At 35.2% G+C, this 14,241-nt stretch overlaps 1 protein-coding gene across 5 annotated transcripts in view; it reads left to right on the top strand.

Annotated features, from left to right (window-relative positions):
* LOC107603182 (acetyl-CoA carboxylase 1-like) overlaps positions 1-14,241 on the top strand; it is a 52,529-nt gene that overhangs the window by 29,068 nt on the left and 9,220 nt on the right. For 4 of the 5 annotated variants that reach the window (XM_016295899.1, XM_016295900.1, XM_016295897.1 and 1 more), the window contains 21 exons: positions 1,585-1,723; positions 2,026-2,135; positions 2,894-2,975; positions 3,068-3,166; positions 3,520-3,626; positions 3,708-3,818; positions 3,911-4,120; positions 4,285-4,455; positions 5,840-6,001; positions 7,321-7,484; positions 7,688-7,838; positions 8,000-8,103; positions 8,853-9,080; positions 9,957-10,107; positions 10,407-10,541; positions 10,654-10,800; positions 11,551-11,739; positions 11,829-11,929; positions 12,021-12,109; positions 12,815-12,939; positions 13,095-13,322. In XM_016295899.1, coding sequence (XP_016151385.1) covers positions 1,585-1,723; positions 2,026-2,135; positions 2,894-2,975; positions 3,068-3,166; positions 3,520-3,626; positions 3,708-3,818; positions 3,911-4,120; positions 4,285-4,455; positions 5,840-6,001; positions 7,321-7,484; positions 7,688-7,838; positions 8,000-8,103; positions 8,853-9,080; positions 9,957-10,107; positions 10,407-10,541; positions 10,654-10,800; positions 11,551-11,739; positions 11,829-11,929; positions 12,021-12,109; positions 12,815-12,939; positions 13,095-13,322 — 3,003 coding nt within the window. The remainder of the gene's footprint in view (positions 1-1,584; positions 1,724-2,025; positions 2,136-2,893; positions 2,976-3,067; positions 3,167-3,519; positions 3,627-3,707; positions 3,819-3,910; positions 4,121-4,284; positions 4,456-5,839; positions 6,002-7,320; positions 7,485-7,687; positions 7,839-7,999; positions 8,104-8,852; positions 9,081-9,956; positions 10,108-10,406; positions 10,542-10,653; positions 10,801-11,550; positions 11,740-11,828; positions 11,930-12,020; positions 12,110-12,814; positions 12,940-13,094; positions 13,323-14,241) is intronic. The other variant, XM_016295901.1, reaches the window with a different exon arrangement.

Genomic DNA, 14,241 nt, shown 5'->3' with positions numbered 1-14,241 from the left:
TTTGTTTATATGAAGAGATTTATTTTATTTGTGTTATTTATTTGATTTGGGGCTTGTTTTAAATTTTCAATTTAGTTTTGTTATTTACATATACATTAAATTGAAATTTTGTTATTTAGCAAATGCTTTTATCCAAGGCGACTAACAAATGAGGTCAATAGAAGCAATCAAAACCAACAAAAGAGCAATAATATGCAAGTGCTATATTAGTATATTATTATAGTGTTATATTTCAATTTCACAAAGAAACGTACAGTATTTTGTCTAAGCAATAATAAAAGGACACATTTAATTTATAATTTGTCTTAAATCTAATTTTGTAAAAAAAAAATCGTGAATCGAATCGTGAAATCAAAATCGTGAATCGTTACATCCCTAGGTTTAAACCATGTGAGTTTCCTTGGTTAGTAGATGCACCGGGGACCTGATTATAGCACTTAACCTGGAAAAGTCAGATTTTCATGATATGTCACCTTTAATACAAAGAGCCAAATCGCCCATCACGCAGATTGCATTTAAAAACATAAGAGACACAGTGAAAAGGAATAAACCTACAAAAATTCGCGACATGTTTTCTAAAAGTTAAAACTGTTTTAACTTTGCATGGCTACATCTTTTGTGTGAGACGCGAGTGCAGCAGTCATATTTGTCCATCTAAAAAAATGCGCTGAATATGCGTTCTGTGTGAATGGCTTGGTTTCGGTTTTAACCTAATCAAGATCTTCTCCGCATTGACCTTCTATATTTCTCTAATATTTTGAATGAATAACTCAGCAGCGGCGCGTCTCGTGGGCAAGACTAACAAAACATTAAAATGCAACAACGTCACTTACATCATTATCACTGCGTCTCGTGCGCCACTGATGACGCTACCTGATGCACACCTAACATTCAAATGCAAATGTTTATTTTAAATTTGACTAATATTCATTCTTTATTCACAATCTCCTCATCACAGGCAGGCACAGCATTTTGTGTGTGCTGTCTGCGTCACTCATAGCACGTGCCTATATTGTGCACTATATCGAGCATTTTTTTATACCGTTATCGAAGAAGGTGTACCGTCGATAAATATCGATACCGTTTTATCGCCCAGGCCTAGTACGTATCCGTTTAACAGAAAAGCTCTGATTGGTGTCTTGATATCTGGCAACCACAAACATGAATGCTTGCATAATAGAATCTTGTACAGCAGTCTGAAATGTTTTGGCTCCACTTTTTCCAACAAAAATAAAAAGGTTTTGGTAAAGGTTTTGTTCTTTTAATTACATTTTAGTCGCGTCTTTTTTCGTCAACGATATTGCATGTTCATTTAGTCTCAGTTATCGTTTAATGACCTTATTATCATCTTTTCATCGCCTCGTTTTCGTCAGGGGAAAAAAACTCGTTGACGAACATTTTTCGTCATAGTTTTCGTTAACGAAATTAACACTAGTTGAAATAAAGAAATAATAAGATTTTTTTTATTTTTTTTTTTTATTTCAGTTCACTTTTCTTTTCTTTTTTTACAGATTTTTTATTTATTTTAACTATAAACAATCCTGGTGCAGTGACAGCTGTGAATATCATATTTTGTTGTGACAGGTGCTCATTGCCAACAATGGCATTGCTGCAGTCAAGTGCATGCGTTCCATCCGTCGCTGGGCTTATGAAATGTTTCGGAATGAACGGGCCATACGTTTTGTCGTCATGGTTACCCCGGAGGACCTCAAGGCCAATGCAGGTGTGTTTAAATTGCTGAGCTTAACTGTTACGTCGTAAGAGTTAAAAAAAATTGCTGGAGGACACCTTTCGCCACTCCTGGCTCCATCATAGTGTAATCCAGGAAAAGCCATGCTGCACTGGCAAATGTATTTAGCAAGGAATGTCTTGTTTAAACTATGTCAGTAGGCTTTGTCGGCGCAGGCCTGGCCTAAGTAGCATAGAAAGAGTTCAGTGAGGTGAAAATTATTCGTGAATAGCTCTGTAATCTCAAATGCACTCAATTAAATACTTAGTTAAACATATGTATAACTCTGTCCACAGAGTACATCAAGATGGCAGATCACTATGTACCTGTCCCAGGAGGGACAAACAACAACAACTATGCTAATGTGGAACTCATTTTGGACATAGCAAAACGAATTCCCGTTCAGGTAAATGCATGTGAGGTTTGATGGCTGCTGTTCAAAGCAAATAAAGTGGCTATTAACTCAGTTAACACTTAAATCAGGTTGCACAATTAATGTGTGAAATTAATATTGTAACTTATTGTGAAATAAAAGTGTTATATTTATCAAATTTGTTTTTTTATTGTTTTAGAGCAGAGTTGTATTATTACAATAGTAATATGTTTCTGTCTTTATTTTTTTTAAATCGGAGTTAAAAAAATAGTAATATAAAAGCAACAAAGAATATTTGCATTGTAGGATTCTTTTCTCAAGAAATTACATCTTAATCATATCACGGTTATATAAGATGAAATATCAACATAAAACAATAAATATAATACACGTAATAATAATAATAATAAAAAAGATAAAATATTTGTTTTCCTGCATGTCATGTGGCCATTAACCGACATCAGAGAACTGTGAACATGTGAATGTATTGTTAAAATTATTATTGAGATATTGGGGGATAATTCAAGAAAAAGGTTTAGCTGACAAATAATTTTGGGAATCCGTCTTCTGAGGCAAGCATTGGAATTATTGCTCATGATTAGCTAGACCCTTTACTAGCACTCACTTTTGTCTTCTCTGCATTTCTCCTCTTCTCTAACTTGCTTTTGTCTAATGAACCTGGCATTGTATATTACGAATTTTGTTGGCTCTTTGACAAATTGCTGTGTTCCTCTTTTTATAAGTTGCTTTGTATAAAACTGTCTGTTAAATGTAAATGTACCTGTCTTTAGGCCGTATGGGCCGGTTGGGGTCATGCTTCTGAGAACCCCAAACTCCCTGAATTGCTGCACAAGAATGGCATCGCCTTCATGGGTGAGACTGAGCCTTACCACACCACATTGATAAAATTATTCACATACTGTGATGGTATTGCTCTTACTTTAGTGGTTGGTATCTTTCATTAGGTCCACCTAGTCAGGCTATGTGGGCTCTTGGGGATAAGATTGCCTCTTCTATTGTGGCCCAGACAGCTGGCATCCCTACGCTACCCTGGAGTGGAACAGGTTAGTTCAACATCTGACTTACTGAACTGTTATCGTTCCTTTCAATGATGTCCGTTTCAAAATGAAGCACTTTTTCTGGTGTAATGAAGGCTTGTGAATCTTTATTTAACTTAATTTCTGACTGGAAGTCCTGTTGTCATGTTATATGTAGCCCTCCTGCCTGTGCTTGTACTGCCTCTGTCAGACACAGAATGCATAATAAGATCAACATCAAAATGTGTATATTATGATATACGTCATGTGAGTTTAAATTTGGCAGGTGTTCTAAACCTATCACACCCCCTTTTTGTCCAGCATTTACTACCATCTTGATTGTGGGTTTGGTTTTTGACCATGCTGGTGTGTCTGTACAGGGCTGACTGTAGAATGGACAGAGAATGACCAGAAGAAAGGAATTATTAATGTCCCTACTGAGCTGTACGAGCAGGGCTGTGTACATGACGTGGAGGCTGGACTTAAGGTATACTATGCACTTACATCAAGCACAGTGTGACGTTCATACTTTAGTCCAGTCAGTGATAGAGCATGTTTTGATTGACAGGCGGCAGAAGAAATAGGCTACCCTGTGATGGTGAAGGCGTCTGAAGGCGGAGGAGGAAAAGGTATCCGGAAAGTCAATGGTGCAGAAGACTTCCCTAACCTCTTTAGACAGGTCAGAGTTGTACTTCACCGCCACACTACAATTTTACCGACCTGTTAACTTTCCAAAACTAACCACAGTACTTTTCCTTATGTGTTACTCAGGTTCAAACTGAGGTTCCAGGTTCCCCCATCTTTGTCATGCAATTGGCCAAACACGCTCGCCACCTGGAGGTGCAGATCCTGGCTGATCAGTACGGTAACGCCATCTCTCTGTTTGGCCGTGACTGCTCCGTCCAACGGAGGCATCAGAAGATCATTGAAGAAGCTCCGGCTACTATTGCCACCTCTGATGTGTTTGAGGATATGGAGAAGGTATGACTGACTGTGGTATCACATCAGATTCAGCAGAAGTCCGATGTTAATACTATATTTTCCTAAAAGAATGAATAAAGTATATGCCATCATGAAACTCTGGGTTACTTAAACAGAAAAAATAAATGTGTAGAAATGAAGAACTGTGCGTCTGTCTGTTTCAGTGTGCAGTGAAGCTGGCGAAGATGGTGGGCTATGTGAGTGCAGGTACAGTGGAGTATCTCTACAGTCAAGACGGCAGCTTTTACTTCCTAGAGCTCAACCCTCGTCTTCAAGTGGAACATCCTTGTACTGAGATGGTGGCTGATGTTAATCTGCCTACGGCCCAACTGCAGGTCTGTATGAGAATTTGCGTTTTAAAGGAATATTTCAGGCCAGGCCAAACCAAAACAAGACAAAACACAACAAAACAAAAAACGCAATGCAACGTTCGTTCGTTCGTTCATTCATTCATTCCAGGTTTTACTTTTGCCGTTTTATTTATTTAGTTAGTTATTGCTTTTACCATTATTCCCTCATCCATCGGGTTGTAAAAATAAAGGATAGATGCATTTACAGTAATGCAAATCCTCTACTTTTATACCTTAATTAAAAAATTTTAAAAATATGCTACAGTCGCCTTGTTGTAAGTACATTACTGTACATTTTTCCTTTGTTTTTCCTTTTGTATTTTTTTGTGGTCATCATCAACAGGCCACAGATGCTGCCAATAGAACAAAAGGTCGCATTTACCTAAAATATTGCTTTAATCAATCGCCAGACTGGCAGTATCTAGTGAACAATACAGTACTGTCTCTGCGGCAGACTCTTTGTCATGTGACCACTGTCTTTGCTATGTAGGTCTCTTGGCTGAGGCCAGTGTGCTATGGGTCCAGTGGGGGTGGGAGAGGGGGGTTAATGCACTTATGTAACACACAAAGATTGCTGCAGATGAATGAGGGGAATTGATGGAGAGAGAAAAGGAGAGACTGACAAAGGGCAACAGGGGGAGAGAAACAGTGGGGATGTATTCATCAATTGCATAACCAAGGAAGTGTAGAAATTAGAGGGAAAAGTGCATATTTAATGATTGAAGAAATATGAACTAATTTCTCTTTTAAAAAAATATGCTACAGTCGCCTTGTTGTAAGTACATTACTGTACATTTTTCCTTTGTTTTTCCTTTTGTATTTTTTTGTGGTCATCATCAACAGGCCACAGATGCTGCCAATAGAACAAAAGGTTGCATTTACCTAAAATATTGCTTTAATCAATCGCCAGACTGGCAGTATCTAGTGAACAATACAGTACTGTCTCTGCGGCAGACTCTTTGTCATGTGACCACTGTCTTTGCTATGTAGGTCTCTTGGCTGAGGCCAGTGTGCTATGGGTCCAGTGGGGGTGGGAGAGGGGGGTTAATGCACTTATGTAACACACAAAGATTGCTGCAGATGAATGAGGGGAATTGATGGAGAGAGAAAAGGAGAGACTGACAAAGGGCAACAGGGGGAGAGAAACACAGTGGGGATGTATTCATCAATTGCATAACCAAGGAAGTGTAGAAATTAGAGGGAAAAGTGCATATTTAATGATTGAAGAAATATGAACTAATTTCTCTTTTTCTACATATTTTATTCATATTAAAGGGCCAGAATATCATAGAGATTGTGGACTGTTTTAAATGTATGCAGATTTTTACAGTGAAATTTGATAGTGCTTTTTTTTTGTTCTGTCATTCAGATCGCTATGGGCATCCCACTTCACCGCATTAAAGACATCAGGGTGATGTACGGGATGCAGCCATGGGGAGACTCCCCTTTTGACTTTGACGGCCTCTCCACCACCCCCTCTCCACGAGGACATGTCATTGCAGCTCGAATTACTAGCGAGAACCCAGATGAGGTGTGTGATCCTGACTGATATTTAAAGTATCAAAATGTACAAACTGAATGAACTCTGATGTTGATTTCACATGCGAAGGAAGTGTTAGAGAAGTCTTAAAACACAGCAACAAGGAATGGGTTGTTTAATTCTAAGGGACAGAAGCTGGAAAAAACCTTGACGAACATTTCTTTTGTCCAACATTTATTATATTAGTAGAATGTAATGTAATATAATATACACTAACATTCAAAGGTTTGGGGTTAGAATTTTTTTTTAAAGAAATAAATACTTTTATTTAGTATGATTGCATTAAATTGGATAAGTAAATAAGGAAGTTTACAATGTTACAAAAGACTTCTACTGTAAGACTTAAATACTGTTCTTTTGAACTTTCTATTCAAAAAAGATTCCTAAGAAATGTACCATGGTTTCCTCAAAAATATTAATAAGTAGCACAAATTGATTTTAACATTGATTGTTTTCAAATAATAAGAAATGTTACTTTAGCAACAAATCAGCATATTAGAATGAATTCTGAAGGATCATGTTAGACTGAAGACTGGAGTAAAAGCTACTAAAAATATAGCTTTGGCAGCACAGGAATAGCTTAATACATTCAAAAATGTATTAAAACATTATATATGTATGTATATATATAATATATGTGTGTGTGTTTATATGTATGTATATATATATATATATATATTATATATCAGTGCTGTCAAACGATTAATCGCGATGTTTGCATAATATATGTGTGTTCTGTGTATATTTATTATGTATATATAAATACACACACACACATACAGTATATAGTTTAAAAATATTTACATGTCTATATTTATATTCATATAATTTATATTATAAATAAATATATTTAATATATAAAAATAACATATTTTTCTGAAATATATACGTGCATGTGTGTGTATTTATATATACATAATAAATATACACTGTACACATACATATGTAAACAAACACTTTTATTTTGGATGCGATTAATCACGATTAATCATTTGACAGCACTAATATATATATATGTGTGTGTGTGTGTGTGTGTATATATATATATTACTTTTTTATTAATATATATATATTAAATATATATTTTAATATTTCACAATATTACTGTTTTTACTTTATTTTTATTATTATTTTATTATTTTTATCAAATAAATGCAGCCTTGGTGAACAAGAAATTTTTTTTCAAAAACATTTAAAAATCTTGCTGACCCCAAACTTTTGAATAGTATTGTAAATAATATAAAATATATAACCATGTAAACAACTTTTGCTGATGTATTGTCTCTGTTGGGTATTTTTTGGTGTGTCAGGGGTTTAAGCCCAGCTCAGGAACTGTCCAGGAATTAAATTTCCGCAGTAACAAGAATGTGTGGGGCTACTTCAGCGTGGCGGCTGCTGGAGGTCTGCATGAGTTTGCAGACTCTCAGTTTGGCCATTGCTTCTCCTGGGGAGAGAACCGTGAGGAGGCCATCTCGTGAGTATCTTGTTTTTCAGAAGAGTAGAGCACAGCAGTCGTTACCCAATCACCTTACACCACTACACGGTTATTTCAAATGGAAACATCTGTAAAATATACAATGTCTACAAATGGTTTACTTGCAGTTGACTCTGCATTTAATCACCAAGGAAAAGATAACAAGAGAAATGTTATTTGTTTTGCTGTATGTATCATCTTAGAAACATGGTGGTGGCCCTCAAAGAGCTGTCTATCAGAGGAGACTTCAGGACTACAGTGGAGTATCTCATAAAGCTGCTAGAAACAGAAAGTTTCCAGCACAACAGCATCGACACGGGTTGGCTGGACAGACTCATCTCTGAGAAGATGCAGGTGCATGAAACAACCATCTTCGTTTCACATCACAACTCTCTTGAGCGTGGCTGTTATTGCTTCCAGCCATTTTCAGTCATATATAATCACCTGTGACAGCAGGACACCGTTACATTTCCTCACATCATTGTAACTGTGTGTGTGTGTGTGTGTGTGTGTAGGCCGAGCGTCCTGACACTATGCTGGGAGTAGTGAGTGGAGCTCTGCATGTGGCTGATGTCAACCTCAGGAACAGTGTGTCCAACTTCCTGCACTCACTGGAGAGGTAACAAACCATTTTACATAGCATCTTGAGAGCACACTTAATTATTATACTTTTGTTGTATTGTTTGTATATAGTCCAAATGTATGAGTATTAGGGCTGGGTAATTTCATGATTCCGATTGACAAGCTTTTGATTCTGTTATGATTTTGGTTTGATTCTAATGGATATTAATTAGTTTGGACATACAGTACATGTCAGTTTTTCTTGAGGAAAACGATCTCTCACCTAACGCTGTAAACTATACAGGGAGCCCTATCAGTTGGTACATTACGGTAATATTAAAGGTTAAAATTAACAACAATTCAACCGGCAAATTCAATATTTTTAGATATAATAATCAACACTCAAAAATGTAAATTGCACATAAGTTTTATATAAATTTTTTAATTGTATAATTACATTTATAAGTATGTAACATTTAAACAGTGCCTGTCATAACTTGTTTTCATGATAGATTTATTTATTTAGCATAAATAAAAGAGACATCAGTAACATGCTCATCTCTAGAGTTTTATTTTATTTTTATTTTTTTTGTAGCCGACTAACAAGATATGGTGAAATTACAATTATTGCAGTTCAAGCATGAGCAGAATAGAATCAATATATGTTCATCAAAGTAAAGAAAAATAAAGACTGGTGAAAATTGAGTAATCAGTTGACAACCCAGCTCTAATGAGTATATATGTAGATGTTATTGCAGTGATAGGAAGTTCTCACCCGTTTTGCTCTTTTCTCCTGTGTGTCTGTAGAGGGCAGGTTTTACCTGCACACACCCTGTTGAACACAGTGGATGTTGAGCTGATCTACGAGGGCACCAAATATGTTCTAAAGGTGACCAGACAGTCTCCTAACTCTTATGTGGTCATCATGAATATCTCTTTGGCAGAGGTGGATGTTCATCGCTTGAGCGATGGGGGTCTGCTGCTCTCGTATGACGGCAGCAGCTACACCACCTATATGAAGGAGGAGGTGGACAGGTAGGATTTTGAGTGTAAATACAGGACGGTAAAAACAAGAACATTATGAGAGCTGTTCATGTGAGTGTGTTCATTGTGCTCAGAGTGTAGATTTATCATTTAAAGTCTAGAACTACATTTAAATGTTGGACACTTATATTAACTAAAAATGAGAATGCCATCTATAATGCTTTCAATAAATCAATGCAGTCAGTTTTTTATACAACATATATTCATGTTGTTGATTGATTAAAAAAAAACTAATTAATTGCATAGATTTCTGTAATTAAACCTAACATTAAAATTTGTAATCATAAATATTTTCACACTGAATCTCCAAATTAATGTGGAAGCAGCATAAAGACAGTATTTTAAATATTTATTTAATGGCATCTTTTTACTAAATACTATCAATGCAGTCCAGTATCACTGATACCAGATACTGATGCTTCTTAATTTAATTTAATATTTTATTTTATTAAATTAAATTAAATTAAGTGAGCATTTAGCTGTGCCTTTTATGTAGTGTGTTTGGTCATTTTTTTTTCAGTTGTCTCTTCAACTGAACAAAATGATGCTGTGTTAATTGCGTTATTTTTTAACGTGTTATACAACAAGTATTAATTGCAGAATTAACATGTTATTTTTTTTAAACCAGGAATACAAATACAACGTTTTCCATAATTATTTCATATATTATTACTGATTAATTTAAGAGATGGTAAAAAGTTTATGACAGAAATACAAACCCGATTCCAAAAAAGTTGGGACACTGTACAAATTGTGAATAATTTTTTTTTTACTCACAATTTGTACAGTGTCCCAACTTTTTTGGAATTGGGTTTGTAGTTGCTTGTAGGAAATCAATTTGAGTATGCATTTTATTTTATTCTTTAGGTATCGCATCATTATTGGTAACAAGACGTGTGTGTTTGAAAAAGAGAATGATCCTTCACTCCTGCGCTCGCCATCTGCTGGGAAACTCATCCAGTATACTGTGGAGGATGGTGGACACATGTTTGCTGGACAGTGTTATGCAGAAATAGAGGTGTGTGAGAGTTATCAATCAGCTCTACCTAATTTCCAGAAGTCAGGGTGCACCAGTCCATTGGGACATAAATGTTCCCAGGCTGCTACAAAGAATGTTACTGTAATTTGCCACATCTGTAATGTTGAAAATACAAAAAGTGATTTGTGAGGTAGTTCCTTTACATGTCAATTATACAAGCACTTCCTGTATAAATAAAAAAGTGGATTGTGATAGTGAGAAGTTTGACTATATGCAAGTGTCTTATAACGATACTTGTTTGTTTGTCGCATTCTAAACATGATATATGTGTCTTTTAGGTGATGAAGATGGTGATGACCCTCACCGCCTCGGAGTCTGGCTGTATTCACTACGTGAAGAGAGCAGGTGCAGTGCTTGAGCCGGGCTGTGTCATCGGCAAACTGCAGCTGGACGACCCCAGCAGAGTACAGCAGGTACATGCATGTGTAAATGTATTATGTGTTATCACTTTTCTGTTAGGTTCCCTTTCAGAAGTTCTAGAAGGTTTAAGTGGTTTAGTGTTTCCAATGATTGTGTCTGTTTCAGGCGGAGCTGTTTACAGGAACATTACCCAGTGTTCAGTGTGTGGCTCTCAGGGGAGAGAAGCTTCACAGGGTCTTCCACAGCACTCTGGATCACCTAGTGCACATTATGAACGGCTACTGTCTGCCAGAGCCCTTCTTCAGTGCTAAGGTGAGAAACAGATGTAATCAGGAAACTTCCTCCACATCATAAGACTTCATACCAGTGGTTCACAAACTTTTTAAATCAAAGGCCCCCATTGGCCATGAATATATTCAAAGGTCTAACAATCCTAGCTTTTATACATTTTATAAGTCAATTAAATTACATGATTTTTCCCCTTGTTTATAATATACTGGATTTAAAAAACAAAATGTTTCATCCTTAATTTCTATGAGTATATACAGTATATATATTTAAGAGCTTGGCATACCTAGAAAAATGTAAAGATTTTATTATTCCAATTAAAATAAGAAATATTTATTTATCTTTTTAGCTTATTTGAATACTTATTTTGTCTTATTTTAAATTATTAGGTTATTTTGATTGGAATTTTGCTCTTGGTTGAGAACTACGGCTTTAAAATGACTATTCATAGTTTTTGTTTTTTTTGGCCACATTTTTATTCATTACAAATAATAAATGCACAGAGCTTGATGATATTGATGGTAGAATAGTAGAATTCTACTATTTCACCTTCAACTTAAAAATAAGGTGAAAAAATGTTGAGAAGTTTTATTCTTCTTTTTCGGCTTCATAATAATAATAATAATAACCACTATTATTTGCATTATTGGATGACAAAGGAATATGTCATTATTATAACTTTTCTGCAGTTAAAAAAAGTCAATTTCGTTAGACATCACATTTAAAGTTCTTGGTATGTATAGGCATTAAGATTTGGATGTGTGTGTGTTTTAGCTGAAAGAATGGGTGGAGCGTCTGATGAAGACTCTGAGGGACCCCTCTCTGCCCCTGCTGGAGCTTCAGGACATCATGACGAGCGTTTCAGGCCGTATCCCTCCTGCTGTAGAGAAGGCTATCAAGAAAGAAATGGCTCAGTACGCCAGCAACATCACCTCTGTCCTCTGCCAGTTTCCCAGCCAGCAGGTGCTACTTGGGGTCCTTTGAGTTCATGTCTTTCTGAAGCTGCGAGACTGTGACCTTTGTTTATAAATGCTGTCAAATTTCAATGTCAGATTGCCAATATACTGGACAGTCATGCTGCCACGCTGAACAGGAAGTCAGAGAGAGAAGTCTTCTTCATGAACACACAGAGCATTGTACAGCTGGTTCAGAAGTTAGTGAATAATTTAAACAATCTACACATTTACATACACACAATCAAAGACACACAGGTTAACTGGCTCTCGTGTGTGTTGTGTACCCAGGTACCGCAGTGGCATCAGAGGGCATATGAAGGCAGTGGTGATGGACCTCCTCAGGCAGTATTTAAGAGTGGAAGTTCAGTTTCAGCATGGTAAGACTGCTTCTTATATGGCCAGAAATGATGAGATATTTCTGGAAACTTAAGATGTTGCCTTATTTTATCATGTGACCACTGGATGGCAGTGTAACACTGATTCATCCCTGGTGTATTAAATTAAATAAATACAAAAATATTCAAATATTTAATACATAGAAATAGAAAATAGAAACAAATGATCCCACATGTGAATATTGAAAATGAATATAAAGATACTGCTACCAATATATTCAGAAAACCTCTCCTTTCTCACTAAAATGTAACTACTTTTTAAAATTATTATTATTATTTTTCTGATAATTGCCAGGGTTTTTATTGTTAATTAAAGCTTAAAGCTATTAAAAATATTTTTTGGTGATTGAAATAAAGCTGAAATAAAATAGAATAATTATTTGATTTTTTTTTTTAATGAAAATTAGAAATGTTGCTTTGACAACTAACTGAAATAAATAAGTTTAAGTTGAAATACTAAAATTAAAGCAATATAGAAATGTAAAAAAAATCCTCTAATAAAATAACTGACTTAAGGTATTTGAATAAAATATTAATTTTTATTTAATAATTTTTTTTTATGAATATTTGCCTTTTCTATTCTTTCCATTGTATTAACAGTTTTTATTTTGTATATCGTAGGTGTATTTTGTTTGTATTAATACATTTTTCTATTCATTTGTGTTTGCGTTTGTGTATAATTATCAGGTCACTATGACAAGTGTGTATTTGCACTACGAGAGGAAAACAAAGGGGACATGGCCAATGTGCTCAACTACATATTCTCTCATGCACAAGTCACAAAGAAGAACTCTCTGGTCACCATGTTGATTGTGAGTACACAGTCACACAAAACAGAGAGACTTCAGGAAATGTGGATGTTGGTTGTTGTTGTTTCTTGTAGATTGCACAATGTAATAGCATAGTAATAAATTTATATTTAGACAGTCATATGATTAAAACTTTGGTCACTTAATTCTCTCTGTAGGATCAGCTGTGTGGACGAGATCCCACTCTGACAGATGAGCTCATGGCAATACTCACAGAACTCACACAGCTCAGCAAGACCACTAATGCCAAGGTGGCACTGCGGGCACGGCAGGTTCTCATTGCCTCGCACCTTCCATCATACGAGCTACGGCACAATCAAGTGGAATCCATCTTCCTGTCTGCCATCGACATGTACGGACATCAGTTCTGCATTGAAAACCTGCAGGTAGGTCTGCTGGATCTACAGTGCCATATGCTGGACAGCATTTTGTTAATTTATTTACAGTTTACAATTTAATAAAGGACTCCCATTCAGTTAATTAAGAGTCATTTGAATTGAATTGGCTACATTAACAGAAATGTTGAAAAGAAATTCGAATGGCAGTGATAGGAAGTAGAATTTTCTAAATTGCCGTTCAAATAATTTTAATAAACGTAACTTTATTATTTATTCCCTTAAATGTAGAACACATTTTTCTCCAGACGCACTTTTATAAATTAAGTACAGTACTGTCAAATTATTTAGCACAGACGTTAAAACACACTTTACACTTTACCATATTATTTTGTAATGTATTATTATAATTATATAAAATGAACAAGCCATGTAAGTACTTTAACAGTTTTCTAACTGTCAGGTGAATAATAAAAATATGATAAATTGATACATTGATACAAATGTTAATATGTAATATTTAATATGTAGTTAAATATTGTTTTTATTTTATTGTTTGATTCATTCAACTAGTTACACTATCAAATAAATGCAGTTATTTTGAACATTCTATCCATCCTGAAAATAATTATGGGGGGAAAAAATATCATGGTTTCCGCAAAAAAAAAATCTATTTAATTTAATTCAAATTAATCAGCACAACTGTTTTCAGCACTGATAATAATAAAAAATGTTACTACTAATAATAAAGGCCACCAAATCAGCATATTAGACTGATTTCTGAAGGATCATGTGACTGGAGACTGGAGCTTTGCATCACAGGAATAAATTGCATTTTAAAATATATTAAAATAGGAAATTGTAATAGTATTTCATAAAATAGTTTCTGTTGTAATTCTGATAAATAAATGCAGCCTTAAGAGACATACAAAAATTCGAAATCTTATTCCAAACATTTGAACAGTAGTAT

The sequence above is a fragment of the Sinocyclocheilus grahami genome, unplaced genomic scaffold (assembly GCF_001515645.1).
Source record: "Sinocyclocheilus grahami isolate Dianchi unplaced genomic scaffold, SAMN03320097.WGS_v1.1 scaffold342.1, whole genome shotgun sequence".
Lineage (NCBI taxonomy): Eukaryota > Metazoa > Chordata > Actinopteri > Cypriniformes > Cyprinidae > Sinocyclocheilus > Sinocyclocheilus grahami.
Note: the sequence above shows the minus strand (reverse complement) of the source record. Positions and strands in the feature narration are given on the sequence as shown.